This window comes from Anoplopoma fimbria, chromosome 18 (genome assembly GCF_027596085.1).
Source record: "Anoplopoma fimbria isolate UVic2021 breed Golden Eagle Sablefish chromosome 18, Afim_UVic_2022, whole genome shotgun sequence".
NCBI lineage: Eukaryota > Metazoa > Chordata > Actinopteri > Perciformes > Anoplopomatidae > Anoplopoma > Anoplopoma fimbria.
Window position 1 is genome coordinate 16,194,622 of NC_072466.1, and position 21,425 is coordinate 16,216,046.

At 39.0% G+C, this 21,425-nt stretch overlaps 3 protein-coding genes across 3 annotated transcripts; 1 reads left to right on the forward strand and 2 right to left on the reverse strand.

Moving 5' to 3' along the window:
* The first annotated feature begins 573 nt into the window (after positions 1-573).
* selenol (selenoprotein L) lies at positions 574-7,254 on the forward strand. The gene is made up of 9 exons (XM_054618076.1): positions 574-738; positions 1,682-1,760; positions 1,907-1,960; positions 2,444-2,489; positions 3,249-3,376; positions 3,552-3,666; positions 4,932-5,054; positions 5,582-5,719; positions 6,010-7,254. Exons 1-9 carry the CDS (start codon positions 633-635, stop codon positions 6,148-6,150), a joined length of 930 nt encoding a protein of 309 aa, XP_054474051.1. The 5' UTR covers positions 574-632; the 3' UTR covers positions 6,151-7,254.
* Positions 7,255-7,277: 23 nt separating this feature from the next.
* On the reverse strand, positions 7,278-10,512 carry clec11a (C-type lectin domain containing 11A). Its single transcript, XM_054618079.1, has 5 exons — positions 10,372-10,512; positions 9,399-9,513; positions 9,091-9,198; positions 8,556-8,639; positions 7,278-8,317 (listed from the first exon to the last, which is right to left on the reverse strand). Exons 1-5 carry the CDS (start codon positions 10,462-10,464, stop codon positions 7,905-7,907), a joined length of 813 nt encoding a protein of 270 aa, XP_054474054.1. The 5' UTR covers positions 10,465-10,512; the 3' UTR covers positions 7,278-7,904.
* A 3,797-nt stretch (positions 10,513-14,309) lies between these two features.
* c18h1orf198 (chromosome 18 C1orf198 homolog) lies at positions 14,310-20,885 on the reverse strand. Its single transcript, XM_054618083.1, has 6 exons — positions 20,559-20,885; positions 19,400-19,450; positions 18,862-18,987; positions 18,488-18,655; positions 17,462-17,830; positions 14,310-15,832 (listed from the first exon to the last, which is right to left on the reverse strand). Exons 1-6 carry the CDS (start codon positions 20,862-20,864, stop codon positions 15,776-15,778), a joined length of 1,077 nt encoding a protein of 358 aa, XP_054474058.1. The 5' UTR covers positions 20,865-20,885; the 3' UTR covers positions 14,310-15,775.
* Between the last annotated feature and the right edge of the window lie 540 nt (positions 20,886-21,425).

The window sequence follows — 21,425 nt, forward strand, 5'->3', positions numbered from 1 at the left end:
TACTAAATAAAAAAATTACCATAAGATTGAAGGTTAACTGACCTTACCCAGGTACTGATCCAGAGTCACACTCCTTTTAACAATGATGCAGTACAGCCTGACTCAATTAAAAACTTGAATGTATTAATGTATAATTTTTTTTTGAAAAAGCACTAAAATCTGAGAAGAAGAGGTGTGATCACTGTGGTATATCATTTTGGTAATACAGTTGAGTCAATGGGTCACATTACATGAAGCCACTGAATAAAAATAAATTCCCATGAGAATACTCAAAAAAAAATAATAGAAGCACTAAAATCCCATAGGAAGAATTGTGTCCTTTATCTCCAGTCTAGTGATACAGGTTGCATTACATGGGACCTGTTGAAAAAAAAAAATGAATATTCTCTATTCAAATATTTATGTTAAATGTTTCATCCTGCTGCCAACATCGGATGAAACATGAAGCAGACGCCGCAGTGAATATCTGTCGAATATCCATCGCTCGACCACTACATGCTGCAAACCCCCACACAAGGCTTTTTTGACGCCACATGACTCTATCACGTGATCGGTCATACCATACTCCAGCTCACGTGGCTTTTGGTTCACTACAAGTTGTTAGAGCAAAGTGAGTGAAAGAACCGGTGATCATGGCCGAGGATGCGACAGTGTCAGAGGACACTTTAACATGTGCTCTGACTCTGATGGTCAACATGGGAAAAGTGCTTCTGCAGACAGCCACACAGGAGGCAGAAGGTAGGGCCGACACAGGAGAGGGGATGGGATTTGGGGTGACGGACATCAGTGAAGTTTGGACCTTTTTAAATGTGCGGTTGCCAGTAAAGCGACTTGATACAACCTTGATTATTGGGGTGAAAGTGGGTCGGTATGTGTCCGGTGCTCTCCGCAAAGGAGGTTGCATTATCAGCCTGGTTTTTCTGTTTTGGCACAAAAATTCAAAAACAGCCAACCGTGTTGTTTAAGCAGTGAAATACTGCACTTGTTCTTTGTAGCGTTCAGGTCGTTTCCTCATTACGCCTTAACGCTCATGAACACTACGAACTCGGAATAACGGCTTCCTAACTCGGGTAAAGGGGCGATCCGAGGAGCACCTGAATGCACCACTGTCTGCGCTCTCAATCTAGTTTTTCTTATAAAGTGCTTTTAAATTGTTCTAGTGTCCATCAACCTTCCAACATATGTAACATAACGACTAACTATTGAATATATAATAAATAACCCTAACCCTAAGAAACTACACTTAGTGTTGTGCTCTAATAATGCTGTATGTGCGATAATAAAATACATTATATCACTCAAATTGGTGTTCCTAATTGGATTATATGTAAACCAAATCGAAGAAATGATCAAATATATTTGGTTGTAATGTTTAGTTTTGTTTGATAACCTATATTTAGTGCCCAATAAGCACAACAGTATTAAAAGTCAAGTTATTTAATCTGTGGTTCCATTTTTTACCACATCAACTCTAGGTGAAATAGATCAAAGAACACACTTTTAACCTTTCAACCACAGTCACCATGCAATATAATTACTTATAATGGACCTTTTGACTATTTCATAAGCTGGCTCCAACTCACTGGATTGAAGGTGTTGTAATGCAATGCTCATTGCCAACACAGTGACATTGCACAAATCAGCCTGACCCAATAGCTTTGTCCCTTTTGTTCTCATACAGACTCACTGGAGAAGTTTGTCCCATATAAGATCACCACTTTACTCGGCCTGATCAGAGCCGGAACAGAGTTCTACAAAAGGTGAGGTGCTCTCAACACCTGCAGAGTCATTTGGCCATTTCACTGGCTAGAGTATAATGAAGTCAATCCACTGTTTTAATCAAAGTTTTACTACATATATTTTTTAATACTGTGAAGTAATTGTGTGTCTTGTTGCTGTTGAGCAGCATCGGAGTGAAGACGAAGAGCGAAGCAGAGGCCATCTGGCAGAAGTCTTATCAGTGAGTATGGAAATAAAGTCATATGAAATGATGATAATGGTGGTGATAAATAAACTATTATGTCTTAAACATGCAATTATTTCTATAATTATTTTCCTGGCCCCTTTTTCATCCCCTCCAGCATTTTATGTTTGTGATCAAACATTATAGGAATGAGGTTTTTAAATGCACCAAAAAGTGAAGGAAACACAAATATCATAACTCTCCCTTCATCCTCCCCAAAACCATAAAAACTTGCCCAAACCTACATTCTACCCGCTCTTCAACTCAACTTTATTTATATGTAATGCATTTAAAACACACAATACAGTTGATCCAAAGTCAAATAGCCTCCACAAACACAACACACACCGGGGTGAACCCTCTTTAAAAAAAACCTGCAGATGGCATCGGATCTTGTTCTCCATCTTATTAGTAATTAATGTAATGGATAAAGATCAATGTTGATGCTTCTTTATCACATAACTGTTTGTATTTTTCTAGCTGTGCAGCAGTGAGACAGCAGGTGGAGGAACTCCTGCAGCTGGAGGTCTGTATTCCTTAAATGTCTTTTCCTTTTAAAATTGCGATATACGTTTTTTAAAAGTTGCGTATTATGACTTAAATTAGCAATAGCAGTAAACAATCAGATTCATAGACATATTTTACCCACTGCATACAGCAAAGATTGGGGTTCACACCAATACTGTATGCTGTGGTTTGTGTTAGTACATTATGTTAGTATAATGAAACCCTTAAAAACAGTGTGTGTATATTTATATACATCCATTTGTATTCTAATTCTTTAGTAACTTCTACTCATGCAGAGTGTTTATAGTTTTACAATTCAGTAATAAATCCCTCCCTAAAAATGTGTGGACCTGGATTCCTGCAATAAAATGAGGTCAGATAGCAGAACACGGTCTATTTGTGGCTCTGTGACAATAAAATATTGGATAAAACTGACTTTAGACCTTGATGCTTTCTGGTACCTTAGAAACAAGAGCTGGCTTGTTTCTTGTCCTTGTCTGGTTATACGCCAGTTCACTATTCCTTCAATTAATTCGAAATAATTAAAGCAATTTCTGAAACGCCTGTATATTATTTTTGTATTTAATTTTTCTCTAAACCAGTCTATGATTGACTCGCCGTATTGGGATTTGTTTAGTTTCAACTACTGTGTGTGTGTGTGTGTGTGTGTGTGTGTGTGTGTGTGTGTGTGTGTGTGTGTGTGTGTGTGTGTGTGTGTGTGTGTGTGTGTGTGTGTGTGTGTGTGTGTGTGTGTGTGTGTGTGTGTGTGTGTGTGTAGAGTGAATGGGACTCCTTCCTGGAGAGTGTGGACAGACGTCTGCAGATGACAGACACACAGCTGTCAGGAGGAAAGATCGCAGACAGCCTGAGCCCTGATACTCCGTTCACTGATGGACGGAGTGGAGAGTGAGTTTACACATTGCTCGACAAAACCTGAACTATAATGTTCTTACCGCCTTTTGTTGTTAATTAAAAAAACCAACAGTGAGGTTGGTCATCAGTACAAATGTTACATTTTTTACCATGCAACAATTCAAGTATTTAATTGAATCAAGCTGTGTTGTCTCATGGTTGTTTAAAGGAGTGTGACTCTGGGTAAGTACCTGGGTCAGGGTCAGAAGCCGCTGCTGGTCCTCATCAGACATTTTGGATGACTACCGTGACGAGACCACGTGGCCGAGCTGGAGGCAAATCAGGTCAGTTAACCTTCAATCTGATGGTAATTATTCCTTTAGTAGGAAAACACCTCTAAACCGTCTCAACTTGTTGCTTTGCCCTGACATCACTCTGTTAAACTGCTGTTTGTGTTGATTAACAAAAGCATTTTGCATCCGTTTATCGCATAATACCTTCAATCTTCACTTACTGTAGATGATCAAAAGGATAAAATAGCAGAAATGATTATTCATGCGTTTATGTCCTCCCATCTTGTGGTCCAAAATGCTGCGACCAAGCTTTTTACCAAATCCTCCAAAAGGTCTCATGTTATTCCCATTATGATTTCTTTATACTGGCTTTCCATCCATTTAGAATCCAGATCCTTGTGATCACGTTTAGAGCCTTGTGTGGTGAGCGGCTAGCCCACATTAAAGAGCTTGTGCAGTCATAAGTCAGCATCAGGTCTCTGAGCTCCTCTGATCAGGATTTGTTGGTTGTTCCTCACTCCAGGCTCGAGACAAAAGGACACTGTGCTATTTAAGGGTTGTAGCGGCTTAACCCAGGAATTTTCTCCCATTGGACTTAAGATCTGTTGACACTATTAAAAAGCAGCTCATTTGTTTAGACATGTTTTTGTTTATTTAATTTTTTTACATTATTAGATTGATATAGAAGTCGATTACCACACAAATACAATCAAGTTAGCTCCTGTCACAGCACGTTAACATGGACATAGATATACCAAAAACTTGATTAAACATTTCATCCATCCAGCGTTACACAGTGTTTACCCCGTCATACAGAACCATGTATAATTCCGCTAGGCATGGAGGAGATACAACAGTGTTGTGTAACCCTTTGTCCAGACTATAAACCCTTTGTCCAGACTATAAACCATGGCAGCAGAACATCTACGAGGTCCTTATCTTAACTTCCAAGCACAATAATCAACCAATAAAAACAACAAGTCTTGGTTTCAGAAGGAGTTGTACGCAACAAATGCTTGCCCAGGAGCAGGGACTTCCTAAGCTAAGCTAAGATAACCTAATTTAGCTTTTTACTGTCTGAGTGGTATTGAACTTCTCATCTAACGCTCAACAAGGGAGAAAATAAGTATAAATGTTGAACTATTCCTTTAACCATGTGGAATCCGAAATCTTTTTTTTTTCTCTGCTCTGGCTACAAAAGTGTCCAACATTTTTTCCATGGCCTTGCAGCCACCACCCGTTTACTTTTAAATCAATTACATTACAGGCCTGTGATCAGCGTTCATACGGTATTGTTTCATTTTGCGTCTCTGTAGGCTGTCCTCGAGGCTCGGTCAGTGCGGGTCTTGGTGGTTTCTTTCGGGGGTCTGGAGGGAGCTAAGGTGTGGCTGGAGCAGACTGGATGTACCTTAGACATGCTGCTGGATCCACAGAGAAAGGTGAGGTCGGGACCTATTCAACTGACTGTAAATATGAACAAGATAATAAGGAAATTCTAAAAAAAATAAAATAAAAATAAACTAGGATTTGTCTTGTTCTTTAAAATAGAAATAAAAGGCTCAGATTACAGCAGATTAAAATCTGTGTCTGCATTCAATTATATTGTAGCTATATTTATATCCAGTGCAGGTGGGTGGGTGCATGAGACTACAGATTTGTTATATTTAGCAGCTGTTTGATGATGTGTCCTAAAATGTCCAGTAAGCCGAAGCCTCCAAACCATTCATTCTGAAAAGTCAACCACCAGATGTTAGCAGATGTGAGATGGAAACCAGGGCAATGGACCAAATATGAAGACAGAAGATTTTCCACATGCCACAGTAGCGCTCGTCAATCATGAAAAACTTGAATAGGTCATCCAAAAAATACCCCAGAGCGGATGTGTTGTTTTTCCTTGTGCTTTTGATTGTGTTTCTGCGGAAAAAATTACACTTTCGGTACACAGTAGATGTCGTCTCTACCACAGGTATACAGGAGTTTTGGTCTCGGCTCTTCCTACGCCAAGGTGATGAAGTTCGGCTGCCTGCTGAAGTACTCGGAGTACGGAGCTGTGGACAGAGACTTCCCCGATGTCCCCTTTCGCCTGCTGGAAGATATCTACCAGGTACGATGGACGACACAGAAGTAAATACTTTGGCATTGAGGTGCTGTTGTTAGAACCTGAATCAGTGACGCAAACCGAAGAAGTATGTGAGTGGAGATTAAAAAATTAGCTGCCCCCACCGATTTTCCGATCTGTACTTTAGTTCAGGCTGCAAAACCAAAACAATGAACAACAGAGCTGCAGAGTCTAGAATTAATACGCTGTAAGACTTCTCCCCTTTGCATAACATTTGATTCCATGTTAATAGAAAAAAGTATTTAAGGATATTTAATGTTCTTTTGTATTTTCAGATGGGAGGTGACTTTTTGCTGGATGAAGCAGGGAAGGTTCTTCTCTCTCACCCGTGTAAAAACCCAATGGACAGGCCGACTGTGAAGGCCATCCTGCAGGCACTGGACCCTTCAGGCTGCTCCACCGACCCTGCAGAGTAACATCCATATGTGGACGACGAGCTGTGAAAGATATGTGAACGCTGGAGACACTTCGGTTGATCGGAGGTTTAATTGGTTCTTTTTTTTTTTTAACCACATCACTGACACCAAAGAAGAAGAGCAGCTCTTTGACTCACGTTTATGACGTCACGTCTCACACTCATGACACCATGAAGAAATGTGACCGATGCAGAACTGTAAGGCAAAGACAAATGATCTTTTTAGTTGTGTCAGTGTTGTGATGGGAGAAATATCAAATCAGTGTTACTACTGGATTACAATATAATTAAATATGAAATTTATTTATATAATATAAATGTTATTCAAATTACACTGATTTTAGTCATGTTAGACTGTATGGCATTCCTTAAGGCCTTACTTTAAAGGTGCTGAATCGACATTCCGAGTATTAATATAGCAGCAAACAGCTATTTGCTATGTAAAGATGTAGTGGAGTAATGTCTGCCTGAGCAGACAATGAAGTATCTCTGTTGTGGCCCACTGGCTGGCTAATCACCACCACTCTGCACTGTGCTCATACAGCAGTAACTACTAGAAACGCACTACCGACTCTCGTGGGGCCAATCCTCCGGTTGCCATGTTGAGAGCCTTGTGGAGTCAACAGATATGCCCAGAGTTTGGCATTTAGCACCTTTTAATAGTGAATTAGGCAGGTTTTGGCGGTGGTTGTGGTAAGAGGTAACATTTTTAGTTTTAGAAGGGACAAATTACTACATTACCCAGAAATGGTGATATCACTGACTACTTCTTGACCGGTCAGGGTACAGATGAAAGCTGCAGCTGAATCCTCTTTTTCTTCTTTAATCATAAAACTTCACTTTGAGATTTTACAGGAGAAAAAAAAGACATAATTGCTAGGAGCTGGGTGTAAAACCTCAATGCTTTTTTTTGTTACCGACTGAAATGTGTCTGGTGCACAGAGTATCAAAAAGGTTATATACTAAAAAAAATGAATGTCTGGTCAGATATGTGGTCTTCTTGTCGTATAATGTGATGAAATTGTTCTTGATTTAAATAAACATTTTGAATTTTGTTTTCCCTTGTTAAATAAAAAAGGTTTCCGTAAGAAAAATATGTCTAGGCCTATACAAAACAAATTTTGGTATCGACACTGTATTGGAACATATCCCAGCCCTACTAATAAAGCAGATTATATGAAAAGGATTTTTATATACAACTTTTTTTTTTTTTACATACTGTTGAACAAATATTTATAATAGCCGGCGTGAAATAACAGCAGAGTCCTGACTGGTTTACATTCATATCACTGCAGCTGCTTGAATAATATAATATTTATCATTCAAAGTTCATCTGATGAAGTTACATATTTTTACTTATTGAGTACTTTCAGAACCGAAATGGCAACACATTGATTTTTGCTCATTCAAATATTGAAAGGTGAATTCTGTTTCACCTTAAAAAACAGAAATACCTTGAAATATTTTCATGGCAAATGTTTTTATCCTACATACATATGGACACAACTTAAAAACTGCTGCACTAATAGCATATATAAATGAAATTATACTTGATATTTATATTGAAACACATTAGTTTCCCTATGAAGTATTTAAGACTATCCCACCCTTGAGGTTTACCAATCCATGTGTGTTTTAAATGTCCTTTAAAGGGCAATAACTTATTTAAAAATATAATTAAATTTTATTTCTAATGATAAATGATTGGAGGTCAAAGTAAGGTGGCGAGGGAGTAAATCTTGAAAGGAGTTAATTTTAAAGTGCCACCCTGTCGTCAAACTCGCACAGATAGTTCATGGTCCGATCGCAGTAGTGGTCCCACCAGTCGCCATCGTCTGACGACATCGCCACGCAGTTCTCCCGCCTCCCTCCGTCAGGCTGGCTGGACAGGAAGTGTTTGCGCCACTGGAAGTATGAGACCCGCGTCCCGTCATCGAAGAGGTACATGCCCTCAGAACGCAGGTCGTTGACGCCCAGCCAGACGGGCCAGTTCCCCGGGTGGAAAAACGACTTGACGTAGTCTGCGAGGGCCTCCTGCTCCTTGCGGTCTCGGGGCATCGCCATGCGACCTCCGCGCTCCAGGCACTTCCTGGCAGCACCGGCGTAGTCCTCATAACTATTGTACACGAGATAGCATTTGTATCCTAACCGGTGTCCCTTCTGGCAACCTAAGAAGCAGAGAAGAACAAGACAAAGGGAATAAAAGAAAATAATCATCCAGTCTTAAAGCCTGCATCAACAGATATGTTTTGTCCACTGGAGGGCAGCGCAACCAGCTGTTAACACAACACAGCATTTAGATTTTATCACCATACAAAGTCTATGGCAACATTGTTTTACACAGCAGTCTCAGAGCTGAATTAGCATTAATTCAGAGTCGTGTTTGTATGAAAGTAACTCCGTTACCTTCCAGTCTTCCCATCTCCTTGCGGTTGACCTTGCTGTGCTGGTAGACCTCTCGGATGCTGTCCTCCAGCTCCTCGACTTTAGCTGCCATGTTAGTGATGGGAAACAACAAAAACAAGGAGACATGAAAGTTAGTACAGGGCATCTTCCTCTTGACTTCCTTTTTTTAATTTAAATATCTAGCAAGGCAAATTAAACTCTCAAATCAATTGCACCTGCGTAGTATGGGGGATTACATGATAATGATGGTCTATAGAGGACACACAAATATAGTTCATCTCATTCACTTTCTTTTATTTTAATTAATTGCTGTTTTCGTTCATCTTACTTCTTTTTACCTGTGCAATATTAATACCTTGTCATTTTTAAGCAGAGGGGGGCGCCACATTTATCTTTAATTTGTCCATTTTACATGAACATGTCTGATTTAGGGGAAATGCTGGTATCATGGATAAAAAAAGGGATTAGAAAATGATTTAGTGGAAAAGAAAGTCCAAGAAGAAAGAGAAATTGGGATATTTTTTGATCGTCTTACCATCCACCCTGATCAGACGGTCCATTAACTGGCTGACTTTAACATCCAGGGTGTAGTGACCAACATTCAGCTTGTGGATCGCCTGGTCCATACCGGCTAATCTGGTCACTAATAGAATACAGGAGGGTATGATGGAGGAGCAGAACAAGCATTCATTTAATATGAAATATTACTGTTCTACTTTAAAGTACAGCGACAAGGCTCATAGTTGTTAGGTTAGAGTAATATATGATGCAGTTATTTTCCACAGTGATTGCATAGTGTTAGGAAGCTTTAAATTGGATCTGGATCTGAATATGGAGACTCACAGACATAGTTGTATGAGTTTTCAAAGTCTGACACTGGGCTGGTTGGCTCTGGTTCAGGCTCTGGAAGAATATCAGGGACGTCCCCTCGCGCCCTCTTCACCTCTAAAAGGGATGCCTGATACACAGAGAGAGAAATTGAAACCAAACACAAGTTCCACATAACCATCACAACTCAAAAAAAACTTTTGAGGGTTGTATCCAAAATGCAAATTACATCTCTGTGCATATCCGGACCTGTTGCCATTTTAATAGTCTCAATTTTCTTACAGTCGAAAGAAGGCACACTTTCAGTTTTATTTAGATCACGAAACAAGAGGGAACGCATGTAATTTTACTTCTTTTTGGATTTTTCAGAAGCTGCATGCGCAAAATTTACTGCAGGTGTCTTGACCTGTAGGTCAGCAAACGTTTTGGTTATGAAATGGTTTTTCAATTATGGTTTTTACTTTAGCTTTAGTTTAGTTTATAAGCACAAAAGGAAGTGTTAAGAGAACATAAACAAAAGTATATAACAACAAACAGCATGGATTGCGCAGGAGAAGTAAGAAACCCCATAGGGTTTACAATTAGACCTCTCCTCAGAGTTTTACAATTTACAATCCTTTACTATGAGTATCTGCTACCTTAACATAGCAATTAAATATTAGTAGAGGGGGAAAAACATGCCAGATGGACTTGCTCCTCTCTGTATGAATCATCATAAACATTCAACTTAAAACCATTATTATCCTCAACACATCTGGTTTATTTGCACTTCAACCATCTCAGCATAATATTTAGCAAAAAACATCTTATTCTTTATGATCTTTTGCTTCATTTAGCTAGACCTGACTCCCTCCTATACACAAGTACAGTACTCAGAGCCTAAAGAAAAGAAAGAAACAGACATACAACAGCGACAACTCCAATTAAATGTAGTTTTTTAAGTTAATTGAGTCCAAGCGCATATACAGTACACACAAACAGTCCTGACCTGTGTTGGTGTAGCGGCGGCCGTCCCTGTAGGAACACACACACCCAGAGAATATAAACACAGGAGAGCGAGCGAGGTGGCAGCCGGTCCCATTTTCTGCTTCCTAATAACTGCTTTTACTTCAGCAGCAAAACTCTGAGAGTCTCCCTCCCTCTCTCTCTCTCTCTCTCCACTGTCTGAGTCTCTCTCTTTCACTCCTCATTCCCTCCCAAGACTCGCGCTTCCCTCACAGATGTGATCAAGGACTCAGGAAAGCAGGAGCAGCAGCAGGGGTCTCCCATTAGAAAATGTCAATGACATTGACATGTCAATGTGAAAACACACAGATGCTGAAATGCAAGGTATTTAAAAAACAAATCACAATCACATGCTAGTCGTCTCTCCTCTCTCTGTCTTGTTCAGGATGTTACTCCTCTCTTGCCAAACAACAGGAAAGCTCTATGTTTATGCTCCCACCTCCCATTTCCACTCTTTGTGTGAACTCTGTTTTTTTAAGGCCCTTTTAAAGTATTTTATGTTAGCCTAAAGAGAAATTCACTGTCCAAAGAAAACTATGTATCTCCAAAACATCATAAGCTAAGAAAAGCAGTTCTCAGCTTTGTGAATATGACTTTTTCAGAAAGATTTGAAAATCACCAAGTTTGAACAGCATTTTGATTCTTTGGTTTAAATGAATAAAAAAAAATAACCTGGAGATGCAAGACTCAATTTACTAGCAATGTAAACAAAAGTTTATTATAATCTCAGTAAAGCATATTTTCCTAACATCATGAATTAGTTTAAAGTTCATAGCAATTGTGTACACTTATTTTATTATAATCTCAACTCAATGTCCACTTACTAGCTTTTTCTGGAGCTTTCAACCATATTAAAAGGTCTTTATGGCAGATGGATTTTGCGCCATTCTTATGGATCTCTCAAACTACTGAAAAACTACTATTTACAAGGTCAAGAATGATCTTTTATGGCTGATGTACAATTTGTGTTTTCACATCCTTAACGTTTGTTTTTGGTGTAAACGTTGGCAGAATTCTGTTGCAAATAAAAAACACTGCATTCATTAACACATGATCATACTGTGGTCATAAACTCTCCCACACACACACACACACCCACGCACACACATTTGCATAAATAGATGTACACACCCAGCCTCTATTATTTTGGCCAACTATCAGGCCTGCTTGCCAAGTTTTCTAGTGTAATTAAATAAATCATCTGTAAGAGAAATATGAGGTTCTGAATCTATTCAGGGGAAATGACTACATTAAAATAAATGTCTTTGCATGTGTGTACGGTGTGTGTGTGTGTGTGTGTGTGTGTGTGTGTGTGTGTGTGTGTGTGTGTGTGTGTGTGTGTGTGTGTGTGTGTGTGTGTGTGTGTGTGTGTGTGTGTGTGGCTGTAACAGGAGGTATGCCAGTTAAAATGCCACAAGAATCCAGCAGAGTTTCCAGGGAAAGGCAGGGTTCCGGGATCTGGAGACTGGGAGGAGCTCCGGCAGCGCCCGGGACAGGGAAAGAGGGACAAATGTGTAAGTCTGCAGGACGGCTGCACATTATACACAGCTGTTCCACTACACGTTGGAGTCCAAAACTCCAAACTTTTTTCCAGACCCCAGATTGGATTCAAACAAAGGTCTGGAAAAAGTTGTTATCCTTGTTTTGACCTTGGTGGTTGATGCTGATTTCCCACTGTGAACAATCAAAGCAACTGCATTCAAATCAAACGAGGGCTGAAACGATTGGTCTATGAATCAGTTAGTCAAGCAACGGAAAATGAATGGGAAACTATTGTTGTTGAGTTTTTTGTATCTCTAAGATATTAAATTAATTATTTGGACTGTTCATCGAACAATAAAACCAATTTGAAGAAGTTACCTTGGGGCTTCAGGGAATTGCAATTGGAATTTCTCACATTTAGTAAACTAAATAACTCAGGGGGAGAATAGTTGATAATGAAAATAACTGAGTATAAATAAGTTATAGGCCTGTTTATTTAAAGTATGAGCATTACATTTAAAAGCACCCCATCAAAATTCAAAGTGTGTTTCTTTGGTATTGCTGTCCACAAGATTACTACGTATGTAATGAAATTACCGTTTTTGGGTCTACATTTGTGTAATGGTTCATATAATAGGACCAACATCCAGATGCACCAGATTATCGCATACTTTGCTCTCTTGCATCAGTACAAAAACATTTGGATGACTCAATTACATTTCCAACTATCTGCTGACCTCTCAGACCTTCATAATGCTTCTAAAATAGGAAAAAATGAACACAGCTAACTCAATACCTTTCCAATCCGTTCTATGTTTAAATTTCCAGTTTAATAATGTGCCAAGTCTTTGTAAACATTAGGTCACATATGAACTGTCCTGTTCCTGTGTCCGCTGTAAATTCAATACGATGCAATGGTTTTCATTCACCCAGTAAAAAAAAAGTGAGAGGGAACACAAAGCAGCTATTCAGAGTGTGGAGGTGTTGACTGGTGCTGCAGGGAGGCGGATGGACTGGACAAAGGTGCCACAGTTCAGCGAGGCACGATGAACACAAACATACAGCAAAGACCAACACTGATACATGATGTATTTAGATTTAATCTGTATGTGGTTTATTCAGTTCTGATGTGAGATATCTTCTCTGACCAGTTTAAAGGCCCAAAATGATTTACAACTAGTGCTTTAGTAACACACACATGTTAAACATTGTGAAAAAGTTGAAATAAAAAGGGGAATTTTACACATACACACAAAGTGTGTTTACAGGTCTTGGATTGTACTTATGCATATGTAGAAAGTTATAAAAAGCCTTCAGTGGCTCCAGTGGGAGCAGCATGAAGTCTGAAAATTTGCCTCAAGTGATATCACTTAAGTCAGTGCTTGTTGGGGCTGAAGATTACATAATTATAATTATCCTTACCATCTTAAACACAATTGATGCTGTACTGGATTAGACCCCTATGAGAAAGGGAGTGCGTCCTAAATCTATAAAACAGTACAGGACATCAGCCCCCCTCATTGGATCCTGCCAAACTGATATTGGAGGAGTACTAGGATTAGATATGGCAACGTTGTTTTAAACATACATACCACCTATTTCTTCATAAGCCATAGTCAAATTCAAAGTTTTACATCCATGGCATTATTCACCTGAGAAATTGGCCAGAAAGTACCCTGGCACCAACTCAGAACGCCCGTTATGTCATCACAGTCCAGTTGTGCTAGGTCACATGTTGTGGTCATGCAACTCACTATGTAACTTTTGGGTGAAGATTTCCAATAGAATCTCCTGGGTTTGTGGTGGGACAGTAGATCCTGGTCCTATAGTCGCTGTCTTTGGGGTGTCTTCGTCAGAAAAACAACTTACTGTTCTCTGACTTCACTATGTTCTTTTTTTACAGTATACATTATGAATGAAACACAGTAATGCTCTTCCTTCCCTAAACCCACACTGTGTAGCGGCTACTTTGTGCCCCTGGGACATGGTGGAATGAGGTCTGGTTATTCTAAACTGGGCCAATATGTTGTTCAGCTGAACAGCACAAAGTTTCCTCTGAGCCCCAGACATCCTCCCCTCCTCCTTTCCTAAATGGCATTTTGGATCTGGTAGGAATTACAGCTGGAGGGATTGATGTCATGGAGCTAACAAGGAGGTCAACAAGAATGCAAACAATCTTCAACTGATGTTGCATTTGTAACCATAACAGAAACTCCTGGTAGTGACCTTTTCTTCCCTCACTGGAGAAATTCTGCAGAAACACTATTAATGTGGGCTTCATTAAAGTGGGAAAATATAATGAGTGGGTGTGATCAAGAACTAAAAAGCAAATGGAAAAAATCTGGGAAACAGTACTTTGTATTACAAAGAAAGGGTGTTTGTTCCCTTAAAAATATTTTTGTCGTTTTGCAGAAAGAAGACAAAGACAAGAAACAGGTTTGACTTTTATTTATTTACTTCCTTCCAATCTGTGACCTCAAAATGCATGAGTGCAATATACAAGTATAGCTTTAGATACAATCAGCCGATAAATATAAAATTCAGTAAAATAGTACTCTAATCATGTAAACCGGATTTTAGATTTACGACACAAAGTGGTACAAATCACTACATTCCTGTCTATTTATCTAAAACACGACGGTTGACTGCGTCTTTTTTCACTATAAATGCACACTAGCTTTGCTCAGCACTAATTTGAGGTTAAAGGTTAAAATCGGGAGGGGCTGAGTTGGGAAGGAGTGTTGGGGAGACACTAAATGCAAACAGGACATCTGTAACAAGTTCCCGCAGCAGCCCGGACATTCAGTCTGTGAGTTTTCCATGACTAAGTTTCAGCACTTCCATGGCTGTTTTTCCCTCCTGTTCTTTTTGGTATCAGTTTTGATTCCACTTTCTGAAAACCACCATTTAATTCAATGACTGTTAATGTTGGAAAATACATTCTGTTTAATTTCTGCAAAGTGATGCAATGGTAAAATCCCACCATATTCCCCCACCTGAACATCCTTTAAAAAATTCCACAATAACCCAGGAATTCCATAACCAGTACGAACATTGTCTGTAGTAATTTCTCCATGTGGGCCGGGACTGCAGTACTGAGCACTACTATAACTCTAAAACTGTTAGGTTTAAAGGAATATATATAGGTACGTATAAATAAAAGCACATAAGAGAGCAAAATCTTCGTAACAAAAAAGAAAACATAAAAAAAATGGATGTGTTATAGTGTTTCGCACACAAAATTTGACATGCTTATGGTACAAAATATGTCCTTGCTTGCAAGAATAGTGTCCTAAAGTTACAGGTAAAGGCAGCCAAGTCACACCGTTACTGTGCATTCACACTACGGACGTTATCGACAGGTTACCAGAGTTAAAAGGTAATTCAGGGAAATCTTTGGCTAATGTTTAGACTTGCTAATAAACTTGTCATATGAGAAAATGCATCCACAACTGATCTTTTTGTTTGTCTTGGCTAATAAAAAAACTTGGGTTTTTGTACTAATTCATCCCTCAGTTTTCCAATTTCTTTTTAACTTTTATTTGATAGCCTTCAGGTTAAAATGATATGTGTTCTGTATCACATTTTAATTCAGTTAAAAACTTTAGTGAAATCTTTTAGTTGAGCTGATGGTAGTGTGAATGCACAGTCAGGGGATGCATGATGTGTTTGGCAAGAAATCGAAACCTAATTAATAGAGGGAGAGGGAACACCAGCACGCAGGCAGTGAGATAATGTCTTAACAAGCCACTGAAGATAATTACAACAATATAATGTGGTCATTCTAAAAGACTGGTGTGTTGTGAAATCTAGACGTGGATGTCTGTAGTCATGGCAGTGTGGTCCTTCTTTAGAGTGATGATGGGGATGATTCATTCATAGCGGTGACTGGTCTCGGCTGTGGTTTACCAATTGTCTAGGAAGTCGAATCCGGTCTTCAGGATGTTGTTGCTCGTGTTGTACTGAGGGGGAGGGAGGTTGGGAGAGACAGTCAGTACATTTGACTGGCTATTAGAAAAAAGATTTTTTTACTATTTTCCGTATAATATGATTGATTGATATTGGACTAATTGAATTACTTGCTGTTAATTATATTGGACTGCCTATTTATTGTCAGAGTTCTGGCTGATTTTTTTTTTTTGTTGCAACTTTCATTTGCTTCCTTCTACTTATGACTAATTTTGCTGGAATCTCTTTTAATCGCATCTCTGAAGATTTCTCCCATTTAATTTCCCTGAAGTACTTAGGCTTTTTGTCACGCCCTTACTTGTCATTGGCTTTTTTGTCCCGTAACCACAAGGTTGGTGGTTCAAACCCCTTACCAGCAACATTGTCACCCACTTGGTTTGATTTGTTTAGGAAATAATTTCCCCATTGTGGTGTTGAATTATTATATAAGGATGCCTTTTTAACCCACTTGGTTTGATTTGTTTAGGGTGGTGTGAAATCTGAGAATCAAACTCTGATGCAGACTAAACAACCGGACAGAGACTTAAAAGTTTGGTTTCGGTTCAGCTTCAATTAGACTGATGTGGCTTGTTTGTGGTATGAAAGCAAAACAGACCAAGCGCAGGACTGTGTGACGGTGGATGTGTGATTTTTTTTAGCAGGAACCCACCTACTGATCATTACCAAATATTTACAGCTCCTGGATAATGTGTATTTAGTCAGTCTCAATAAGAAATGGACCAAAACTAAGAGGCAACCATTTTTTTTGTTTTATTTTATCTAGACCAAGTGAACTGAACTGCAGGTGTCAAAGCAACTTTTGGAAACTTTGGGCTCAGTAAAGAATAGCTGATGTTGTGGGTCTATAAATACGGGGCTGAACAAATGCTGAACTTGATTTTAAAGCATGTTGGCCAAATCGTGATGCCACATTGGGTATTTGCCTTTTATTTTCTGAGTAGACACATGCAGGGTGCGCACAGCTCTCTATTGGTAATATTCAAGCTCTTTCAAGGTACCTACACCAAAGATTTCCAAACTCTCTAAGCCTTTACCAAATAATCTCAATCTAAATTGATTCAATTTATACTCACAGAAATCAACGTATATTGTCACTGTTCATTTTACCAGTATTAACTTTAAATGTATGTTTTGATCATGGTTACTTAATGCTTGCCAATTTAAAAAAGGGGTGACCACTCAGTTGCTGTTGTAGACCCAAGACTTGTGCTTATGCCTTTGTGTTCTTTATTTGTGTCTATGAGCGATGGTTATTTATGTTAATGTGTTTCTTTTATGAGCTTTATAAATTAAATGGATTGTTTAAAAAACTATTACCATGACAGGATTGTTTCATTCAATTATTAAAGATTTTTTGGTTAAAATTAGTGACTGTGAAGATGAGACACCAGTTAATGCTAAAAATCAAGCATTTTTCAGGTATATTTTAAATCAAACATATTCCTAACCGTGAAATCAAAACAGTTAAAATCAAGCTTTTTCCAAACTTTGTACGTACCCTGCATATGGAATGTGAATTTCCCATCACTGTTGCATTTCAAAATATCCAAAGCAAAAAAAAAAAATTGTACTTAAAACTGTTCTCATGTCACTCTGAAAACTATATCGGTGTCAGAACTCACCTGGGCAAAGGTGGGGCTGGCGGATGAACCTTCATCCTCTTTCCCTTTCTCCACACTGGCGGCGTGGTGGGAGGGCTTGGACATCATGCTGGAGGAGAACACTTCATCCACGGTGTTGCCGACAGACGGCAAGGTGCTCTGAGACCGCTCCCATCCTGCGACTGACGACGACACGCTGACAGGCGGTGGTGGGTTTGGCGAGATGGAGATGGATGCAGGCGTTGCGCTGACAGCGACAGGGATAGCAATAGGGATAGCGATATGGGGGTGGGGAGCAGGAGGTTTGGGTGCTCGCTGCTTGATGGACCTGTTTGGAGCTGGAGGGTGGAGGTCTACTGCCTCAGGCTCCTTGGTGGTGACAGAGGTCTCCTGTAGAAAAATTCAAATATATTCTGTTGACATTTTCAAGGTCAATAATCCAGTTAATATCAGATTTTTTTTTAAAGTATGTTTTACATTATACACATGTTTAAGATAATTACATTTAAAGAGGTAGAATAACAACAAATGGAGATGTTTTGAAATTAGTTAGGAAACTGATTGTGACAAAGAAGAGTTGCATATTTGTAGAGATTTCCTTTAAGTTTCTTGTATGAGCATAGAAAGCGACATAGGTGGTTGATGTGGATGTGCACTGGAAAAATCCCAGCAACAACAAATGTGCACAAAACTAGAAAAGGAAGAACAGCAAAGTTGAACATTCATAAACGATATAGACATCATTGTTTCTTTTTTGACTGCAAATTGGCTGCAGTCACCATCTGCTTCTCTGACACTTGTGGAAGCTTCACAGATGCCAGTGATCCCGGCTTCAGGCTAGATTCTATTTCAGGATACACAGCTCGATAACAAAAGTGACAAGTGTTGGTATGGGAGCCTGCTTTCCATCTGTTGTTTGTTAAAAAACTATACAGACCCTTAATTCCATGCTTGTGCCGAAATGTGGCAACAAAGATTAAAGGCAGCTGTTACTTGAACTGAAAACGCCACCAGATAGCGAGAGACATGGTAGATTTCAACGCTTACCTGTCGGAGGTAAGAGGGGAGGGATTTTTCTCCTTTCTCGAGGGATTTGATCTGGCTGGGGGTTAGGGATTGGAAGTCTGATTGCTCTCCCTCCAGCCTGGACCTCTCTGCGCTGATCTTCCAGAAAGACGACTCTTCCTCTGGCCTCCGTACTTCACTGACAGACACCTTCACATTTACACAATAACATGTTTGTTTTAACCCGTCCCAAAATGAGGGGCTGTTTTCATAAAACGTTCAACTGCATGGCCTCACTTGTGAAATTGCCTGGAACATTTTTTATTTATTGTGATTTAGGTTAAGGATATTCAAAGAAGATTACTACTGGAGATATGCACCATTCAAACAAGCCAACAATGCACTCCGTATCATACCTTGGGTCCTGGTGTACTCTTGCCAAGCTGGCTGGAATGAGGAACCTTTGCAGCCTTTGAGTCTGCCTGCGAGGTTGAGATCACCTGGTCAGCAGGGCCCAATGTTAAGCTGAAGTCCAACTGGCTCTGAAAGAAGGAAGCAACCATATCTCACAACTCAGCTGGGCTCAACGATACATGCAAATTTCAACAACAAAGTATTTGGATTATGTACTTGCAGAGATTAAAGAAATGATAGAATTAGACCCATTTGCTAATTTATTACCACAATACATAAATCCTTAAATTACATTTGAATTATTCCTAATTTGGATAATCAAATAATTATTTAACAGAATATAAAACAAGCATTTTGAAACTGTATGGATTGGGCTTTTCTGACATTTTCTAGCCTACACAATTAATTACTGAAAATGTAGATCAACACATGTGATGACGATGCCTAAAAAGATTGCAGCACTACAATATTGTGCCAGCTTTCTTCACAGAAACACTAGCGTCGTACTCAAACCTAATATTGAATATTGAATATATTTACCTTTGTTTCCCAGGAGAAGGGGGCAGAATGCTCATCTTGCCAGGTAATATCCTAAATAGAAACACAACATGTAGTAACAATTTCAACACACTCAGGGCTTTCTTTAAATGGCCTAATAAGTATGATGATAATTCATCTTATACAATATAGGACAAAGGTTACATTAGTTAAATTCTTGCCATCAAAACACAATAATACCAGCAACCAGAAACACACATATTATGGTCATGTTATTAATAGGAGCCTATTAAAAATATGTTCAGCAGAACGTATTGATATCTACAGTACCAGCCAAAAGTTTGGACACACCTTCTCATTCAACTACTTTGAAGAATCTATTTATAAAACATAATACTTTAATACAGATTAAACTATCCAATAGTATACAAAAGTAAAAGTAAGTGAAAGTTAAAAAGTGTTTGAACGCCACCAGATGTAAAGTTAAAATGCTGCTCATCAGTAGTAATATTCCAATAATCTGATATATAATATATATTCCAATAATCTGATATATATATTCCAATAATCTGATATATATATATATTCCAATAATCTGATATATATATTCCAATAATATGATATATATTCCAATAATCTGATATATATATATATATATTCCAATAATCCGATATATATATATTCCAATAATCTGATATATATATATATATATATATATATATATATATATATATATATATATATATATTCCAATAATCTGATATATATAAACACAGTTCCAGTCAAAAGTTTGGACACACCTTCTCATTCAACTACTTTGAAGAATCTTAAATATAAAACATATTCTGGTTTGTTGAGCATTTGTTTGTTTACCACATAACTCCATATGTGTTCCTTCATAGTTTGGATGTCTTCAATATTAATCTACAATGTAGAAAAAAAAACCCATTGAATGAGAAGGTGTGTCCAAACTTTTGACTGGCACTGTATTTATAAATGGATCTCCTCTGATTGTGACTCAATTGCATTTAAACGGTAGCTAGTACGTAGCTACGTACCAGGAAGTCACCGTGACGTTTACCTATGCATTTCACCGGCTACGTGGCTGACGTCAGTTAATAACCATGACAACACAGGCTATTCTGACCTCTAAACACACACACACAGCAATGTTATATCAACTCAAACGTGGTTCAAGTACCTCTTCGCCGAAATGAACTATCTTCTGACCCGTTTGAATGAGCAGTTTCGGGTAGCAGACCACCTCTTCTCGGTCCACTCTGTGCATGGCGTACCGGGCTCTGATGTGCGGGTCCATCATCCCGTTGTCGATGGCGCTGTCCTGCTCCTGCGGCGTCATCTTCTCCCAGGACGAGCCGTGCTCCGCTTCTATCTTCTTCCTCTCCTGCATTATTTTATTCGCCATGGAGTTGATGGAGGAGAAGTACTCGAACTTCTTTTCCTCCATCCTGTGGGCGTCGAGCCCCGCCATGGTCGCGGCGGCCATCTTTAGCTGCTCCCAGCTGTTGTTGTTACACTGAGGGAGAGGGAGTCCGTCGCTGTGTGGGCGGTGGGCGGGGCCACGTGTGACACAGTGGGGCGTGTTAACGGCGCCATCTAGTGGTGTATCCACACCACAGGTGATATGTATGTTTGCCTTCAGCGGGATGAGGTGACAAGGTAACAGTTGACCTATGACCTTTAAAGTTGACATGGGGAACTTGACAGCAAACTGATTTAACTTCACGTCCAACAGTTACGTAGCAGCAATATCGTCCAGTTGGAGTCCAAACAATATGTCTGTCAATTGTGGATTTGTCTGAATCTGTGGATTCTTTACTGTTTACTGTTTTTTACTGTTTTTTTTATTGCTCATTTGCTTATTTATAATACTTACTTTTTGAATTTTGATCTTGTTTTTTTACTATGTCTCTTGTTTGCACTATCCTCTATGCTGCTGTAATCCTGTAAATTTCCCCGCTGCGGGGCTAATAAAGGATTATCTTATTTTATCTTAAATGTAAGTTCACCTTATTTTAGCTTTTTTTAACTGGCTCTTAAGCTGCTA

Excerpts from the sequence above, each read along its gene's own strand:
- clec11a (XM_054618079.1), bottom strand. The coding sequence starts at position 10,464 with ATGGGACCGGCTGCCACCTCGCTCGCTCTCCTGTGTTTATATTCTCTG. Across the intron at positions 9,199-9,398 it reads AAACTCATACAACTATGTCT|TGACCAGATTAGCCGGTATG; the intron begins GTGAGTCTCCAT and ends GTATTCTATTAG. Across the intron at positions 8,640-9,090 it reads CCGTCTGATCAGGGTGGATG|CTAAAGTCGAGGAGCTGGAG; the intron begins GTAAGACGATCA and ends CTAACATGGCAG.
- c18h1orf198 (XM_054618083.1), bottom strand. The coding sequence starts at position 20,864 with ATGGCCGCCGCGACCATGGCGGGGCTCGACGCCCACAGGATGGAGGAA. Across the intron at positions 18,988-19,399 it reads CCTTCTCCTGGGAAACAAAG|AGCCAGTTGGACTTCAGCTT; the intron begins GTAAATATATTC and ends TCCTTCTTTCAG. Across the intron at positions 18,656-18,861 it reads AGAGTACACCAGGACCCAAG|GTGTCTGTCAGTGAAGTACG; the intron begins GTATGATACGGA and ends GTAAATGTGAAG.